We start from the raw sequence: 20,620 nt of genomic DNA, 5'->3' as shown, positions 1-20,620 counted from the left end.
TTGTTTGCATCTGACAGCACATTAGGCAAAGTTATCTTTAACCTTGTAAAATGAGTGACACTGATATTAAACTGACAGGATGGATTTCAGTTTGCCGTGGCGTTCCACGGTGTCAGCCTCTGTCAGCTCAGCTCGTCTGCCCATTTTACAAAAGACAGGAGCGCCACAAAGGAGACTGGGTATATGCGAGAGAGAAAGAGAAGACGAAGATAACAAGAAAATGAGAGATAGAGAGTAAGCAGGGGTCAGATATGATAAATAAAATCAAAAAAGCAGTTTCTTTGCTGATAAAAAAGAAAAGAAAATGGGATACAGAAAGAGAAGAAAGTGTACAGGATGCAGAGAAAGAGAAAATATGGAGGAGGAAACGGAGGTGGAGGAGGAGGCGGTGTGGAGGAATAGAGACCTTGCGCTTGTATCCGGTTGTCTCCGAGGTCCTCTATTGACTCTGTCTATTGTTCACAGCAGCACTCCTAATCACTCTCAACAGGGAGGTTGTGTTTCCGTGTGTGAGTTTGTGAGTGTGTGTGTGCCTGTCCACCAGCCTTGTGTGTTGTGAGACCACGTATCGTTAGCCTCATCCTCACTTTTACTATTTTATACACTGGCCCCCACAGTGAAGCCATTGTTCACTCTCCTCTGGTCAACCTTAATGGACAATAGCAGTGGGTGGGAAAAGCCTGCTCCTAACACGCATACTATTAGTATAATGGTCCACACACACACACACACACACACACACACAGATCTACTCACAGAATGGGCAGTAAAATGCTATCTAAATAGCAGTCATACATATGTATGGTCTCTCTTACTCACGCATGCACACAGAAGGCCAGTTGTACGCCACCATCCTGTTTGCATCTTTCTAAACAATGACCGCTGTCATGGATATTAAGAGAGATGACTGTTTTAGAGACTAGCTGTAGAAAGTGAACATCACAATCACACGCACACGCACACGCACACACACACACACACACACACACACACACACACACACACACACACACACACACACACACACAATACACACCAACAAAGGAGCTAATCTGAATCATGGGCATTTGTCCGGTAAGCCTCGCTTTACATCTCACTCTATGAGCTTGTTGTTTCTGTTTTGTTTTCGCCCCTATAGACAGCCTCGGCTACACAAAAGGATAAACATTTCAAAGGCCGGTTGCTGTGAATAGAGTCAGTGATTTGCAATGTGTATCTGCAGGGTGGAGAGCCCAGATGGAGACAGGGAGAAAGCTCATTGCCAGAGTGGACAGCTTGATGGTAACAAAGCTGTAGTGGATGGCGATGCAGTGGAGCAGTCTCTTCTTCTCTGTCCCTCCACACAAACACACATACACAACGTACCTACAAACCAAATACACACACCCACACACTCACAGTAACTAGTTAGGGAAGTGATAATGAGCAGTGGCCGCAAAGTTTTGCTTTAATTGCTCCCAGTCAGAGAGAGTGAGAGCTTCAACAAATTACATACATAAAACCTTTTCTCCGGACAAGCGTTGCGGGAGGCAGCCTGGCCGGTAGTTCCGCTGGTGGCCACTGGAGGGCTGATAGCAGACTGCAGCAGTGTGAAGAGGAGTAGGAGAGAGAGAGAGAGAGGGACCGCATAGTGCCGATCAGATGACCTCGCTGCTGCAGTTAATGTTCTCTGGCGCTCAGACACAAGGCTAAGGCTCTCCCTTATACCGCAGGGCTGCTGTACTACAAGCTATTGTGGTGTTAGGGGTAGTGTTGTTGGAGGTGTGTGAGTGTGTATGCAGGAGGGAAAAGATAGGAGGAGTGGAGGTGGAAAAGGTGTTTGTGTTAGAGGAAAGAGGGTGCATGACACAGAGGAGGTATGTGTTACAAAAGCAGTGCTCAATGTCTGTAATCCTCTCTTTCCTTCCTTCTTTCTTTCCTTCTTTCTTTGTCCTTCTTCTCGCTTATTTCTTTGTTTCACTCTCTTGCCCTTCTCCTCTCACCCCCTCCCCGCTTTATTTTGCCCCCTCTTTTCTACTGCCGCACTTGCCCCCCTTTCCCTCTATCTCATGCCCCCTTTTCCCTCCCTCTTCTCTCTCCCTGTCTCTCCCTTGCTCCCTCTCGTCTTTCTCTCTCTCTGCAGTGCAGCACAGTGATTATCATTCCTCTCACAGAGTCAGGCCTGATAGTCAGATACTGCTGAGCACCCTTCTACATCACCTGCTTCTAGAGGGAGTAATGGAGAGAGAGTGAGCGAGAGAGACAGAGAGAGTGAGTGAGACAGAGGAAAGAGAGAAGGGAAGGGGGGTGGACTGCAGAATAAGAGGGATGAAAGGGGAAAGAGGAGAGGAAAGCCGACAAAGGGGAAATGAGAGAAGGGAGAGTGAACAAGGGGTGAGAGTAAGCACAGGAATATGGGAGGGAAAGAAAAATAGGGGAAAGCAGCAGCATAGAGAAGGGAGGATTGCTCTTACTGCAGAGGTGGTCCCACTGCAACATACTGCATAGTTATAAATGTGAGTGTGTGTGTGTGTGTGAGTGCATGCACACCTGCAAGTATGAGCACTGCAAGCAGGTGTGCCTAATGTGTGGATTTACGGTATCTGCATGGAAGCTGCGGCGTGTGTTATGGTAACAAGGCACCTTGGCTCATGAATGTCTGCGAGTCAGACAGCTGAAGAAATGCTGCTCATATCGCTTCATTCCTCCCTGAGCTGAGTTTCAACCTGCTCCAAGCCATTTTCTGCATTCTGCAGATACCACAACAATCCACCGTCTCTCCCCCTAAACAGCTCTCTTTGTCTCTTCATCTCTACTTCAGACAATCTGTGGTCAAGAGTTTTACAAATCTGTCTCTTTCTTCTTAGAACATTTGTTCTCTGCCACACATGCTGATTAACAGTCCTTCCTTTGTCTTTTTTTTTTTTTGCTCATTCACCCATATATCAGTTGTTTTATTCATCATCTGTCGCCCACTCTCTCCCTGTTGGCCTCCCGACACTTGTCTTTACCTGTCTGCTTGACCTAATGGGCCCACAGTGTAAACACCACATCTGCTGTGTTTCAGCACAGCCTCAGGAAACTGCATTCCAACACATTCCACGGCAAGAAAATCTTGAATACTGTTTTAGATCAGTTCTATATTTAAATTACCAGTGTAAATATATCATCGTCAAATGAATTGTTAACACATCTGCCCTGTTCACACAGCCCCTGTGAGATGCTTTCTGTCAGCATATTTCACTTCTCCCCCCCCCCCCCCACTCTCTGCCTTTGATGTATAAGTTAACAGTCGACAGCAAAAGGTTTCAATATATTTTCCAGCAAACGTTTCAGAGATTTTTGAACAAATTTAAATTTAGGACAGAGACATTTGATCAGTTGACTCAATCGCTTTGTCAAAGTTTAGTTTAGTTGTATTATTTGGCCTCATTGGTACTGTGATAAAACACGGGGGAAAACAAGTAATAGAACAAAATGTTTATTTTCTCTATTTATGTAGATGAGCTAAAAACGGCTGAGACAATATTCATGTGATTTTTCACACATTAGGTGCTTTAAAAAAAAAATGGGTTAAATGATAATGGAATACATCTGGTGTGGATATGAGAATCTACATGGTAACACAATTAAAATGTTAGAAAAAAATAGTGAAGAGTGGCAAGGAAAATTAAAGTAAATGCAAGTATTGACACAAGTCATCAGTGGAGCTTTCTCTTTGAAAATACGAAAGAGACAATAGTGTGAATCGATCCATGTAGAAGTGTCGCCACACAAAGCATCTTTACAGTTTAATCAGTGACAGCATTCCTGCTTTAAAATGGTCCAATAATTAACTAAATAGAAAAAGAGTCAATGCAAACGTTTATCAGTTAATGTTTGAATTGTATTAAACTTGCATTTATTGAGTTTACTTATTCCAACCCTCGCTCCACAGTATGAGCACATACTCATTTGCTGGCTGCATTAGCACAACACGATTTCCAAACGGAGGCTAAACAAGAGAGCAAAGGCAAAGGTCATTTTGACTGATCAGCATTCCAGATATGAAGTCTGGGACTCTACCCATGTGGTGTCAACAGAGGCATATTAGTTTTCATTGTGTGTTGTGGTAGCAAAGTGCAATATCACCTTACACATTCTGCACAGTTATAGCTGTAATATGCAGAAGACTGACATTTTATCAGCTCTATTTTTTTTTAGGTAGTAAATAAGCTATCACATTATGAGAAACTGGCTGACTGGCATAATAATTTGATAATATAAATAGTGGTATAAGACTGTTGATATTGATCTTGCATTGAATATCAGATATCTGCCCAGTACAGTTGAGATTTCCCGAAAGCTACATTAAAATATTCTAAACATGTATTCACTCGTTAAAGGTTCTACGGCATTCAGCGCATTAATATAGCAGCAAACAGCTGTTTGCTATGTAAAGATATAGTAGAGTAATGTTTACCTGAGCAAAGTGGGATGTAATCTGAGCTTTTCTGTGTCTTTGTTTATGTAGCCGTTCCGGCTGTGCGTGCATGTTAGGGCATGTGAATCCTTGTGTGTTTGCCCCACTGGCTAGCCAATGGCCGCCACTCTACAGTGCGCTCATTCCGCTGATAACACCATCCTGACATACGGCATCATTGCGGTAGCGTAACGACCACCCTCTGGCTCCCCCTCAGGTTACCACTGTTAGATCTGTCAACTCTGTTGCTGGTGTGTGCACTGTTTCTTTTTGCTGTTAGCACTGTTAGCTGCTAGCCGCCAGTTTAGCAATCGCCATGTTAGATGCCGTGTGGAGGTAATCCCCCAATCATAGATATGCTCTTAATATTTGTATTAAGAACCATTTTCTGTGAACTAATTATTTCATAAAAAAACAAATGTTATGTTTTAATGCCCGGGTTGCTCTAATCATTCAATAGGTCATCCTGCCCACTTGAGCTGCTAAGCCAATTAAAGAATTCCATACATTTGGCCTTTTAATTGAGACTTTCAGTATCCCATGAGTGTCAATCCCATTTCTTGCATGAAAATAATCACATTTAGAAATATTGATGCTTGCCATTAAATTGCATGTGTCCACAGGCTGAAATCTCCATTGACAGACAACTGGCAGGGATATTAACACGCAAAGCTACACCCCTCAGTCAACGATAGGAAAATTTCAGGCGTCTGGAGGGAGTGATTACAAATTGGATGTCAGGTGTCTGTTTGATTGACATCTGGCTCATACAACTGTCCGGCTTCTGCCTGTTTGAACACAAAAACATAACCATCAGGAAGAAGAAAAAAAAAATTTCTGCCTCCTGTTTCATATTTCAGCACAGTAACAAATGCAAACATGCAGGAGTAACGTGGGTGAAGAATGTGAACACATAATCTATTCTATTCCATCAAAATAGCAAGCAGCATCGCAACTGATGAACATTGGGAAAATATTAGTATATCTTTCTGCCACAGTGCGATACATTTTGAATAAAGAAAAGCAAACGGGAAAGAAAAAACACATCTCTTATCTAATTGAAATCTAAGAGCTGTTTCATCCAAATGTAATTATTGAACAGCCTTGATTAAATCATTTCTTTCAAATATCAATTCAGAAGAAAAAAGCTACCCCACACTGTGAGTGGATATTGATCGTAAAACAATGTTGGTATCAGCTTAAATAAGTCATATCAGTCAATTATATTTTGGTGCAGAAAATGAATTATTATAAGTGTACTTGGTCTGCGTTTAGTATGCTGAATGTAAAGTATACAGTATGTTGTGGTATATCTAAAATTGCATATATAGTTGGTCTATGGGAGCAGCTATGGATTATGCATGACATCCAACGTGATTTTAGCGAATATATGAAACATCAACAACAATTGTCTGCAGTGGGAATCTGACCTCTTATCTGAGCTCTGTTATGATCAAAATACTGGTTATGTACTAAAGAGGAACTAAACAATATAATTTATACGTAACAAACTGCATAATACAATCAGCCATTACACGGGGGCTCTCCCCTAGTACCTAGATGATATCAAAAATAAATGAGACTGAGCAGAGAGCAAAAGGGAAATGTGGCTTTAGTCCTACAACCATATTTGTAGTTTTGGTTTATGCATAAGCCGCATCCTGTCAATTCATTATGCAGACCAGAGTGCAGCAGGCAAACACAAACACACACTCACATTCAAATGTGCTCACACGTGCACAAACAGTCAGATGAGCAGATGTTGCACATGCACACACAAATACACACGTGTTGAATATGCAGACACATGTATAGAGAAGGGAGGGAGACTGTTAATTAACTAGAGCTCGTTAATTCTCTTTGAACCGACAGCAAGGAGGTTTACACACTAATTACCTTGATGGCTGAGCCAACCTGTGCACGCACACACGCATGCACCTCCTCACAAACACACGCACACACGCACAAACACACACACGTGTATTCTCACAGGCTGACACATCTTGCAGGCTTTGAAAGTCTCACACTCATACATGGCCGTAAAACACAAACATAAAGGTGCGAAGTCTCACTCATACGCATAATCAAATGCACAACACAGTCTTGCCCTGAAATGAAAGCTATATTAGGAAAAAGAAATTCACAGCTCCTTCAGAGCTGCAAGGTATCAGAAGTTTATTCTGAGTTCAGACCCATCAGGCATCTGTTTGATTCACACCTATCTGCCGCAAATAACTTCACAGTAATTCCCACACTGTATCAGGATGCTTACATGTCCTGTACAGTACAGTTGCAGTGCATTCACACACATACACAAACACACTCGACACACCCACTCAAACACACTCTCTGCGCTTTGCAAAAGTGTGAAGCTCCCATGTCAGTATTGAACTGTAATGGCCCGTGTCAGATTAAGGGGAAGGTTTTTTATGTCCTCCGTCAAACTCAATTAATATTCCATCAGGCATGAATTCATTGGCCACTCTGGACCTTAGCCAATTCATCCGTATGTGTCTGTGTTCGAAAGTGTGTGTGTGTGTGCTCACATATATAAATGTGTGTCGACATTCGGTTGATATTCGGGGTGGTGAGTAATCAGCTTTTATTGCAATTGCAATAATAGAACACATGCACAAACATGCTTTGTGCCTTGTGAGTCAAGTTGGAAAACACCAAGGGGCACATGGGATGCAGAGAGTTGTTTTTTTCTTCGAGGAAGGTACAGTAGAAGCTGGTAAAGCAGACAGAATATAAAATGAGAACTTTTTAAGGTATGAGCGAAGAAGACGAGATGTAAATGAATGGCGTATTAGAGATGAAAGAAAATGAGACAACAATAATAAGAGGCCAGAGAGATGGAGACAGAATGTGTAGAACTGCACAATTAGTTTAATTTAATGAATAAATGATGCCAAAATATGGAATTTGGCAAAAGAATAGAAGAGAGGTTTTTCAATGAGCAGAAGACTTTGAGGTAGAGAAGACGGAGGGTGAAAAAGAGGGGAAAAGGGGTTAGGGAGTGTTGTGGAGTTATGGGTCAATAAAGTCTGCTGTGGGGAAGGGGAGAGGGACTCATAACGAGGTCAAGGACACATCATCGATCGGCACATCATAAAGCTGACGGCCAAGAGAAGAAGGGACGAGGGAGGCGGGGGTGGTTTGGGTAAAGAGGGAGAGTTACAGCTGTGAAAAGCAGAGTTGACTGCAGGATCGTCCGAAGGAACGGTGGATAGAGGAGGGAAATAGAAAATAACATTATCAGGATGAAGGAATGAAAGGGGGCAGCTCTGGGCAGAAAGAGGGTTAGAGGGAAATTGAATTAGATGGAATCATGGCTGAACAGATGAAATTTGTAGAACACACACACACACACAACGAGAGCAACCAGCAGCAGGCTTCCAATAGTAGTATCTCGCTCCTTCTGTGTCAATCAAGTACATGTATATTTACAGTTGTGGTCAAAAGTTTACATATATACAACATGTATGTCATGGCAGTCTTGAGTTTCCAATAATTTCTAAAACTCTTATTTTTCTGTGATAGATTGATTGGAGTACATACTTCTTTGCCACAAAAAAGATTTTTGAAGTTATTTTTATCAATTTATTATGGGTCTTCTGAACATGTGACCAAATCTGCTGGGTCAAAAATATACATACAGCAACATGAATTATTAATTTTGGTAATGTAGAAAGTTGTGTCAATCAAATTAGCGTTGTGGCATGGCCTCTTAACTTCTTGTGAGTGATTATGATTGACTACAGCTGGTGAGCCCATTTAAATAAGGCTCATTTGATACAATCATTAGACTCAGCCACAAACGCTACAATGGGAAAGTCAAAGGAGCTCAGCACGGATCTGAAAAAGTGGATCATTGACTCCCAAGATCAACTGTGCAAACAATTGTTTGTAAGTATAAGGTGCATGGCACAATTGTGTCACCTCCACGATCAGGAAGAAAACGTAAGCGATCACCTGCTGCTGAGAGAAAATTGGTCAGGATGGTAAACATTCAACCGAGAACCACCAAAAAGCAGATCTGCTATGAACTAGAAGCTGCTGGAACACAGGTGTGAGTGTCCACAGTCAAGCGTGTTTTACATCGGCATGGGCTGAGAGCCTGCCGTGCAAGTAGGGAGCTCTTGCTCCAGAAGCGGCACCTTAAGGCTCGACTGAAGTTTGCTGCTGATCACATGGACAAAGAAAAGGCCTTCTGGAGGAAAGTTCTGTGGTCAGATCAAACTAAAAATTAGCTTTTTGGCCACAATGACCAGAAATATGTTTGGTGGAGAGAAGGTGAGGCCTTTAACCCCAAGAGCACCATGCCTACCGTCAAGCATGGTGGTGGTAGTATTATGCTCTGAGCATGTTTTGCTGCCAATGGAACTGGTGCTTTACAGAAAGTAAATGGAATAATGATGAATTAAGAATTACCTCCAAATTCTTCAGGAGAACCTAAAATCATCAGCCAGAAGGTTGGGTCTTGAGCGCAGTTGGGTGTTCCAACAGGACAAAGACCCCAAACACACATCTAAAGTGATAAAGGAAGGCTAAATCAAGCTAGAATGAAGGTTTTAGAATGGCCTTCACAAAGTCCTGACTTAAACCCATCGAGAACATGTGGACAGAGCTGAAGAAACAAGTCCATGTCAGAAAGTCAACAAATTTAGCTGAACTGCACCGATTCTGTCAAGAGGAGTGGTAAGATTCAACCAGAAGCTTGTGGATGGCTACCGAAAGCGCCTAATTGAGGTGAAAATGGCCAAGGGACATATAACCAAATATTAGCATTGCTGTATGTATATTTTTGACCCAGCAGATTTGGTCACATGTTCAGTAGACTCATAATAAATTGATAAAATAACCAAATCTTTTTTTGTGACAAAGAAGTATGTACTCCAATCAATCTATCACAGAAAAATGTGACATACATGTTCTTTACAAGTGTATGTAAACTTTTGACCACAACTGTATGTGTGATGTTTATAAAATCAAGACGCCTTTAAGCAATGCTGATGCATCATCAGGACAACATTCAATATGTATAGTACTAATACTAATGATATCCCCATCAGCCGCAGCTGTACATTGTGCATCGTGCTTAGTGCCAAATTAGCAAATGTTAGCATGCTTACACACTAAACGTATACATATTATATTACTGGATTATTGTTATTGATGTATAATGTGTTCATCACTTTAATGTTGCAGCTGGTAAAGATGGAGCTTTAGAGTGTATATACTGCTAGGTACCTCAACCTACAATAATATATAATAAATAAAATCATTTATTAGTCAATTTATTTTGTATTAATAATTTAAATCTGCAAAGTAACTAGTAACTAAAACTGTCAAATAAATGTATGGGAGTAAAAAGTACAATATTTGTAGTGGAGTAAAAGTATAATGTACCATAAAATGGAAATACACAAACTACCTAAACATTTTTGATCCTAAGAAAACAGTTTTTCACAGCCTGTTAAGTCAAGAAATAAAGGAAATGCTTTTAATGCTGACATCACCGATCTCAAAAAACAAAGTTATGTTGAGATTACAAAATTAACGTCTTTCTCTTCACAAGAAAAAAAAACCCCATGCCCTCTGGGGCCAACAATACTATAAATCCACTTTTTCCTCTCTGTGTCATTGCCCCTAGTCTGAATGAGTGTAAAAGAGGTTGGACTGCTTCATCTAAACTAATGCTCTAAAAATACATCGCTCTCTGTGGAGAGTAAAGATGAACCACTGAGAATCCAAGAACTGCTGTTTTCCATTAGAATCTAATATATCTTACTCAGTCTTGCTTGTGCTCACAATCTCTGCTGTCTGAGTCACTTTCTCTCATCCCTTTTTCATCTAAGTGTTTTGAGAATAGCAGAAGAAAGTGCTCTTTTAATTTCCCCCTCCTGCTTAATTAATTAAGCTGTGTTCCTATCTCCTCTTGTCTTGCATGTTCATTAGGTGAAATGTTTAAATGTTCTATTTTATTTGGGTGTTTTGTAAAAATAAAAATAAAAAATTGGTTGAGTTTGGGCTTTTATGCCAGGCGTCCATCCATTTCGCTAAATATTATCCTGAGGCGGCATTCCAATCTGAAGTTTTCCCGCGCTAATCTTCGTCTTCCCTCTGTTCCCTTACTTCGCTATACGCTGCATGTTTCAAAGCAGATCTAAATTGAAAGGGTTGTAATTTTGCGAGGAGATAAATGAGTATGAGAGGAGATAGGAAGGGTGTTGTATAGAAATGGGTTTCCTGTTGCAGAGTGATCCCTTCAGGCCAGACGGAGTCATTTAACTCCCTCTGATATTCTCTCAGCATGGACTTATTACAGTCTTTTTTTCCTCTCCAAACTGGTCTGCTAACGAGACTGGGGTGATTTGTGCGTTGAAATCGCAGCAGGTGTGATGCTCCGTTTGAGTGAATGATGTGATTCGTTGCTGAATCACCACCACTTCCACTGCAGGATTGGAAGATTTGTCAGTGGTAGATGGCCTGTTGGTTTGTGCTAATAGTGATGGGTGCAGTCTGCTTTTCAAAGCCTCATCGTTACACTTCAAGCTTTCACAAATAAAAGTACTTTTTCTTTTCAGATTCCAATTAACTTTGAAAAAACGGTTGCTAAAGAGTAAACAATAATTATAAACTGAAAACAAAAAACAGAGCTGAAAGGATAAGGCTGATGATGGTCTGGATTTTTTGTTGTTAACAAATCCAATGAAAAGACCCAAACCAACAATGCATTAATCCGCCTCTCAGTAGTTTCCAACTTCCCTCCCCGCCTGTGGCTCTCAGCCCAAAGCCCATTTGTTCATTCTGGAGATGTAAATCTTTAAAAACAGGCCATAATATAAATAACTTTTGAAAAAAGATTAAATTATCATCATTTGCTTTATTTTTGGTAAACTTAAATAAATAAATAGTGTTCTCGTTGGGAACTATATTGAGCTGCGAATTAATACACATTTTGTCAACTAGTGAGTATTTATACATATAAGCATCCTGTATACACAGCTGGGCGATATAGTTGGGATTGACTTAAAATAAACCATAGTACCCATGTTATTCGCTATAAAGGAACATGTCACCCATTGGCTCATTGATTTGTTGAATGGACAACGATGGATGGAGCTACAGTATATCAGGCTTTGGATCCTTGTGTTAAGACTTGTTAATAAGATCAATACATTTATGGTTTTGTTGAAAATAGGGCTGTCACAATATCAGATTTTCACTACAACATTAACGTGGCCACAAGAATTCAAAATAACGATATTTTTGCGATATCTATAAGTAAATTCAAAGAATTATGATAATGCTAGCAGTCAAATTCATCTTTGACTTTGTTTATTGTGCGTTTTGAAATGAATTACACTCATTTGTGTGTGTGTAGCATCGGTGGAGAGAGACATAGCAAGAATAGAAGGAAACAGAAATGATTTTATTTAAGAGTCGCTGGATTATTAACACAATATCAATATTTAAATTGTTCAAATATCACGGTTATCATCAATACCGGTATATCGCAACAGCCCCAATAATAGAAATATAAAATATCCCCAGATTTATTATTTAACATTCTTCATTTATTTTTTACACGAAATTAGTGTTTTTGAGAATGGATTTAATATTACCCAGCTGCTACTGCTGGGCACCAATCCAGATGAAAAATAAGGGTCTCCAGGCCGGCCAGAGGTTTGTAAACATCCCCCATATCCAGCAGCATTAATCTTACCGGGATTAAACGGCAACTGGAAACTTTGAAAGACTACCGTGATTGGTTGATGACCATTACCCTGCATTGTAGCTCCTAAACTCATAATCAAGGCGAACACGATCAGATAATCTCAATATGTTTTTGCACACCCCTGCCCACCAGTCTAATCCCCAGATTTAGAATCTCAGATTAGGAATCCAGGATGATTAATCCCATATTGTGTGTGTGTGTTCTCTGCAGGGGACCCTTCGCCGGGTGACCTTCTCTGTAGTCAGCCAGCCCCAGGACGGCGGTTGCTATGACAGTGGCATGGAGGACTCGGAGACACCGAGCAGCAAGAGTTCATCAGGGCCGCGCCTGGGAGCCCTGCCGCTGCCCGAGGAAGGCTACGAGCGCACCACACCGGAGGGCAGCGTGGGGGAGGAGGAGCATGTGGAGAATGGTCAGAGCAGTCTCACACACACGCACACACACACACACACACACACACACACACACACACACACACACACACACACACACACACACACACACACACACACACACACGTCACACAGTAAACAGCCAAAAATGCATTGAATTCATTCAGACTTGCAGTCAAGAGGTTACCAGATTTATATACTTTCAGATTGCCTCCCTCTAGTCTGTGAAAGGTTTAGCCATGTTTTGATTATACACACACACACACACACACACAGTCAAACACTTTGAAAACTTGACTTTGTGTCAAGGTTTCAGGAGCCTTTCCTCTCTTCATGTGATGGGAATGTGTTTTATAGAATAAAGCAATTGTCCTGTGTGTGTGTATGCATGGGGCTACACCTATGTTTGTGTGAATGTGTGTGTGTGTTATGTGAAGAGCTTCTTAGAAAAGCAGTATGGTGTGCCAGATGCTAATCAATGGCCTCGCCTTCAGTCAGTAGCCCAAATCTTCCCATTCACCAAATAATTGTGTTTTTACCTTTTTTTCTTCCGGGTCTTTGTCAAGGAGATATGGTCATGCAAGAGCTGGAACAACTAAAGCAACACACCAAGGTCACATGACCATGAACTTCTGAGGTTAAATGCTGCTTTTTTACCGATGTGTGAAATCTTGAGGATATTGTGGCGTTTAATAAATTTCCTTCACGGTCAGATGGAGAGAGGAATTGAACAGATAATTGGTTGTGTTGGTTCTAATTATACGGTATAATGATGTGCTTGTTTGGTTGCACATGAATGTACTGCTGCTGCTGTACGTAGGCAACAAAACTGGATTTAGCTTTTAGAATGCAAGAGAAATATTTAATTTCTTGAGTTTAATTCAAGTAAATTAGAATTTAGAAAATCAGACGGTGAATACATTTATTCTAAATGTACTCAATAGATGTTTATGGAATGTATTACTTTGGCAAAAATCGAAGAAAAAATTCAATTAAACTGTATTAAAAGTCTATATATAGTATCAGACAGTGTCGTTCAGCTCTGCTCTGATTGGTCCAATTTGAGAGTAGATTGACTGCTATGTGATGGTGATTTAACTGCCCGACGAAAATCTCTATGAGATCGAAACGTTGCAAATTTAAAATTGACGTGCTTTTATCACAGTGTGGATATTTTGTCTGACTCTTGCCATAGTTTGATTTGTTGATCCAGCACCTGTAAAATATGTTTGCATGTGCGTACACTAAAACCTCTTTGCAATGTATTACTTTGCCGTTTGTAACATGACATCTGCACAATTTCTGTAGTTATTACCTCATCTATCATCGATCATCATTATAACTCCTGTCTCTGTTTAACATGATGTCAGTATTGATTCATAAATGACTTATTTACACAGTTAATAATCAGAACTGTTGACACGTTCCCTTGTTCATCAGCATCTCTGGTGGCCTCACTAATCCTTTGAACCAACACTCATGGGATGTAATAGGGTCGATATATAACTTAATCTTAAAAAAAATTGAGAAATGTTTTCTATTGGGCCACGATAGTTGTTTGTTTTGACCTCACCTTTCACCTTTCATGTAATGCTGAGCGCAGCTGGAATCTTTTTAATCATTCTTTTGAAGTCAGCAATTTCCATTTTGCTCCAACAGCGATTATTTGCCTTTTCTTACTTCGTTTCTTGGTGGGGGGGGGGGTTACCATTTTTCTTTTTCCTGTCTTCCAATTTTTAACTCATCTGTTTTTTTTTTCTCTATCCATGTACTTTTCTTATTTAATTGTCTCTTCGTGGTGTGTCCTAGTGGTTTGGACACATGCCTTATAATTGCAGCATTCCCAGTTTGATCCTGTTTGTGTAACTTAGCTTCATATCAACCCTCTCTCCTTTGTCCTTTAATGTTTTCTCTTCTTTACACCCATTAATTCCTCTTTTTGTATCTCTTTCCTGTGTCCAGATGCCAGACAGCTGCCAGACGTAGCTCTGACAGGAAAGTGTACCAGGGAGTGTGATGAGTTCGGCCACTCTGACACTTGTTGGATGCCCGTCCACACTTCGCCTCGCCAGCGTCAGCGCCACGGCAGCGACCCACCACGACTCTCCACCTTCGCCCCCGGAGACGATAATAACAATCTCCGTGGTAACGACCACGAGAGTGACAGCGAGAGCGCTGGCAGTGCAGGGAGCTCAGAACCCGGGGTGGTGGTTGGCGGAGAAGGTCAGAGATTACCCTTAGCCAACGGGGATCCTCTCGGCAGCCTGGGTAGTGGAGACCGCAACAGGAACATGGGCGATCACAACCGCAACCTTCTGAACCGCAAGATGACTTCGGCATCCTATGACACGTTTAGCAGTGCAGGCTTCGGGAGGCGCCAGCAAGACGAAGAAGGAGGAGAAGGCCAGAACCCACCTGAGGTGATACCACTGACGCGGACAGGAGGGGACTACAAGACCACGTCCTGCCTCACATTGTCACGCCGAGAGGTCTACCTGTGACAGCCTTGCAATGGATCAATCATCACCACACCACTCCATTTTCTGAAAAACAGCGAGGGTTAAGAAAAGATGTTTCCCAAAAGCCGTATATCAAATTGGAACATTTGGATTCTGACTATTATTTATAGGCACCTAAACTTAAGCAAGTAAATGGATTAACTCTTCCGAGAGCTCCTTCCAGGAGTACTTTCAAAAAAAAAAAAAAAAAAAAGGAAAAATCTTTTTTAACTACTACTGAAAGTTGCCTACAGGCAAAAATCCTATTATGTCCATGTGGAGGAGGACAACTTCTTCTCGTCTTCTTTTTAGCTGAATCCAATGCATGCCTGACCCTCTGCCATAGAGGGATCTGTGTGAAGAAGAGAGATTGAGACTGAGTAAATCCTAATGCTACAAATGCCTCGGTGCATATAAAAACTTTCACTGAGGCTACAGCAGGCAAGATTTGGACTCATCTGGTGAACCATCTGCTGAAAAACCACCGAGGTCTTATCCAGTCAAAATAGATAAAAAGAAGTAACGGGTCTTTGATTGAGTTATTTGGATCTAATTCAAACCAATCAAACTTTCTCATGCCTAATCTACTCTATAACGCAAGACGGGGATATTAACCAATCAAACTGCTAATCTTGTGAGAACCTTAACAAGTCATAAACAGAGTATCATAAGGACTGACAAAAGTCTGGTCACTGTACAGTTACACGGTAGAAAAAAATGTGCTGATCTCTAAAATCAGGTATGTTTAAAAACAAACTGCAACAATGTGAAAATACTTTTTTTTTTACAGTAATCAAATGTAACCATTCAGAATACAAGGTTCTCATAGTGTCAGTAGTGCCACAGAATTCCGGCGTGTGTGAAAATATGTGTTTATTATTTTGCCTTCACACCCAGTCTGTATGTATATATTGTATGTGTGTATTTGGTAAGACGGCAGTGTTATCACTCTGCTACTGTCCATCTTTTCAGAGTAGACTGAGGTGCTGAGTTCACTACACACCTACAGTATCCTAACAGTGTTCATGTATCATAAATGTTCTTTCACACACACACACACACACACATGCAGACATATCTATACACATGCACGCATGCACGCACTTACACACACAGACCTAAGCATGTAAACACTCATACAGTGCATTTGCAGAATGTGTACATGCATCAGGCCACAGTTAATGACATGATTCAGTGGCCATGTAACATAAAGTATATAATAACTTACATTAACTTCCATACTGAAAACATTAGGCACACACACACATACACATACAGCATAATAAAACATAAGTAGAGACACAAACCCATGTTAAGATTTGCGCAATGCGCAATTCATATGCACTATGTGTGTATGTGCTCTTAATCATACTTTTTTAACATATTGCCTCTCATTGAACTAGCTGTAGCATTTTGCCTGCTCCCCCAGACACTATTTAAACATGAAATGTATTTAAATAATTATTCATCTCTCTGACTGATGTGTGGTAGGCTCCATTAAAGGGAATTTCAGACACGTCATCTACTGTATGTAATGATACTGTAAGTAGGAATCATAGAAAAACCAAATTTCTGTAAGGAAAAAAATGAAAAGAAAAAAGGACTCTGCATGAAAGAAAGATAATAACTTTTTTTCTCTCTTTTTTAAACCACACGCCTTTTGGATACCACGCCTATTTGGATACATCTGTATTATATGTGTGTGCTTACGGGGAAATGGAGATAATGATGGCAGCAAGGGAGTTAGTTTCAGTGGATTAAACTGTTCCTACTTTATCATGAAGTGAGTTTAGGGTAACCTTGGGCCCTTCTCTCAGTTTCCACGGCCTGAAGTTGGCACAAAGTGTGCCGCAGGCTGCAACAAAAAAGAACACAATGTAGTGGCAGCGCATAGTTCTGCTGCACTCTTTTCACCGCACAGTGCCGACCTGAACACGCCCATACTGCTGTGCTGAACTGCACAGATAACAGACTCCTTCACATTCGTCCTTCTAGCAGCTACCGCACGACTTCAGACACACTCTGCTGCACTGGGCTGAAGAGTGGGTGTGGATCGAGGCCAGCACATCTTAATTCCCATCATCAGTGTGTGGTTCAGTGGTGTGATAGGAATAATAGGGTTAGGTCGTCCCTGTGGTCTTAATGAGTTTCTTTTCTCTTCTCTTCTCCTCCCTTGATCTGCACTGATCTCATTAATGTCTGGATTGGTGAATGTAACACTGCTGGATATTGCCAGTAACTGTGTCTCTTCATTTTTCTGGGGGTTATGGATCAGACTAGGCGAAGAAGACATGCTTGTGCTTGATGTGTTACAATTTAGTTCATAGATCCTTGTAGAGCATAGAGTTAGTCAGAAAGTAGAGCAACACTCAGGTAAGATGTGCGACAATGTTCAACTTGTTAACTAACTACTTGTGGTTTTTGCCACACACTGTTGCTGTTTGACTGTCCCCTCACTGAAAGGTAACTCAACGTGTGGAAACAGTAAAGTAGTGAGTCCTGTACATTAATTTTACAATGGTAATCGTCCTGAGAAATGGGTGTGCTCCATGTTTGTGATTACACTTTGTATACCTGTATATACCTTGAACTTTACAACTCTGTGACCGACTCCCTTTAGCTTGTTTTAGGCCACTGATGTACTTACTCCCTAAGCCTTCATTATTCCCAAATCCCCAACATGGCTGTTTACTGAGCTCTGTTATTAATGGACTGTGCTGAGGAACTCAAGGCGTAACGCATGGAGTTAATCTGTTCATGGATAGTTTGCGTTGAAAAGGGATTGGTGAAAACAATCGGAGCGTACACTGAGAGACAGAAGGACACATGCTCTTTCTCTGGGAGAAAGAGTTGAGATAAGTTTGACTCCATCCCTTGGAGGCCAGAAAGGTCTTGAAGATCTAACGTTCATCTTGTGAGTTTTGGAAAGAGACTCTCGACACAGCCCTGCATCTTCAAAGAGGCAGATATTTCTTCAAACTGCTGTTTTATGGCAGTTCCATTATGGCACTTTTCAAACCCTCCCATCCAGATTTAAGGGAACTTACTGTACATGAATCTGTGTGGGGTGTGTATCTTTTTTTTATACTGCACGTTTAAACATGAATATCTTTCAGTCTACTGCAAAACAGAGAGGGGAGACAAACTGAGAAGAGCGTAACGTGTGAGATCTATCACCTACTAATCGGGACATTTTTAAAAACGGACACTTCAGCGCACATCATGTACCTGTCATCCCCCTCGTGCTGTTACCCTTATAGCCATGTACAGATAAAACTACACTGTAGAACAGACAACTGGAAACCATAACAGACAATGGCATGCCTAAGGTCTTCAAATCTGCACTTGAGAAAAAAAAAACAATTCTTTTTATTTTCTTCTTCTTTGTTTTCTTTTCTTATGGGGCTGGCTCTGTTTTTTTGCTGCTCCCTTCCTGTAATTACATAATGAACTAATTGCATTTGCTATGACGAGGAAGAAGAGGAGCTGTCGACGAATGGTTTGGTATGAAGATGAATCGTGTAAAAGTTTGACTTTGACATTAAAAACTTCAAACACTCTTGTTTGTCTGTTTGTTTTGGAAAAGAATGTCTCACACAGTTACACATGAGAAAAAAACAATAATTGGGACACTTATGACAAATACCTTACCTCAAGAATCAATCAAGGGATCAGTTGTTGGTAGCGTCTCCACACTAATGGGAAACGCTATTTAAAAAGGGTTTATAGGCTGCGATTAATGATTAATAAATTATTCATTAATGATTTATAGAAAATGTTATAACCCATTAATAAGAAAATCTTTTAGGTTGCCAGGTTGTGGAAAATCGTCTTCCAGCATAAAACTTTCGACCACTTACCTTACCTAACCTCTACAGGCGCCTGGACCAAAATCTATTTATTAGCAAGCCATTAGTATTTTCAACTGCAGACTTGATGGATAGCTGAAGAAACTCGTTATTAATATTTGACATTTGTAATTGCAAGTGACCTAAGGGGGCCTTATTAGAAAGTGGTACCGAGCTGGTGAAAAAACTGCTCAAGGTCATCTTGCTCGCTTTTTCAGGAGCTTTTGAGTGTAGATGTATAAACTCACACTTCCATGACAACTGAACAAACTTCATCCGACAATGAAGACCATGGGATACAGTTAAAAAGCTTCAGACCAAGCGTCTGAGTGGAGGTCGTATTGACATCTTCTGTTTCCAAGGTCAAGAATGAAATGTGAAGCTCATTTTTTAAAACAGTTGTAATGCCCAATCAACAGAACCAGAAGTCCTTCTATTTAGCAGAGTGACACCTTGATACTCTTATTTTAATGTGTAATGTCAATTTGCACCCGTCTGATACATGTGTTGACTATAATATATTTCTAGAATATCACTAAAATGTGTTGCAATCCCTCAACTTTATCTTCGAAAAGGGGAATTTTCTGAACTGGATCCTGCAGCAAGAAGGCAAGGGCACTGGGCAATGTGGACTTAGACTTATCGGGAAATGCTTCAGAGGTGTTAACTGCTGCAAAGATTAGTATGAAGGACTAAAAATGTCAAAGAAGTCCCGCAATCTGTATTTTCTTTTGTTCAGCAACAGTGACACCATGTGGCCATGAGTCAGTATTAATAAGATGTCTGGCAGTGCACATGATCGTTCTGTAGCATGATATGAGCGGTTCTCCTTTGTTTCAAATTCATTTTGTTCATAGGGAAGGATAGAACGAGAAAAGCAGAATGACAAGAAATAATTGATCTAAATATAATTTTGAAACTACAACCAATATTGAAGAGCTATAAATATGTTTCTTCGCATGTTCAGTTCAAGGCCATTTCTTTTGAGCTGACAGCTGGAAGATACACCTGTCAGTTTAATTTATAGCAATCTGGAAAATAATCATTTATGAGTAGAAGGCTCTTTTTATTTCACAATATATGTCATATCAGATATATAAAAATGGATAGTAGGTGGAGGATGAAGTGTAAATCTGAGAAGAATTGAGGGAGCTGGTTTGGATGTTATGCTGCATGCATCAACCATATAGGGATAACATATTAAAAAGGTTAATAAGCAAGGTAATCATTCATTTCATGTACAGCAAAACCAAAACTGCAAAGACTTCCAACAAACCAAACATATTTTAATGCGCAATTACCTTTTATCTACCAAAAGGTCTACAGTGTTTTCAATTTTAACAGGCCAGGAAGTTGGTCCGCACTTTGTACTTGTCCAGAGGCCCATCGCTTAATGCAGATCCACTCCTGCCTACTAATTAGATTTTTCAAACTATTCCAACTTAACATTCAAGACCGCAGGTTGAACGAATTATATTGTTTGAGGAAAGGTTTGAAATAGTTGAATTGTGTTTTTCTAAGCTGGTGGAGTTTAGTTGAAATTCATGGCTTTCAAGGAAACATAATTGTGTATCATTATTTGCAATTAGTATATCACTTGTGATAAAATGCCAGCATGTGTCACATCCAATAAAAGTCTGTTTTCAACTGACAATAATGAATCACGAGCCGCAGTATTAGGTCTTCAGGAAAGAACC

At 40.5% G+C, this 20,620-nt stretch overlaps 1 protein-coding gene across 1 annotated transcript in view; it reads left to right on the top strand.

Moving 5' to 3' along the window:
- The window catches only part of pcdh7a (protocadherin 7a), a 38,652-nt gene extending 23,331 nt beyond the window's left edge, over positions 1-15,321 (top strand). The window contains exons 4-5 of the mRNA XM_029432339.1: positions 12,396-12,597; positions 14,540-15,321. Coding sequence (XP_029288199.1) covers positions 12,396-12,597; positions 14,540-15,078 — 741 coding nt within the window. The 3' untranslated portion in view covers positions 15,079-15,321. The remainder of the gene's footprint in view (positions 1-12,395; positions 12,598-14,539) is intronic.
- The last annotated feature ends 5,299 nt before the right edge of the window (positions 15,322-20,620 follow it).

The sequence above is a fragment of the Cottoperca gobio genome, chromosome 1, assembly GCF_900634415.1.
Source record: "Cottoperca gobio chromosome 1, fCotGob3.1, whole genome shotgun sequence".
NCBI classification, from domain to species: Eukaryota; Metazoa; Chordata; class Actinopteri; order Perciformes; family Bovichtidae; genus Cottoperca; species Cottoperca gobio.
Note: the sequence above shows the minus strand (reverse complement) of the source record. Positions and strands in the feature narration are given on the sequence as shown.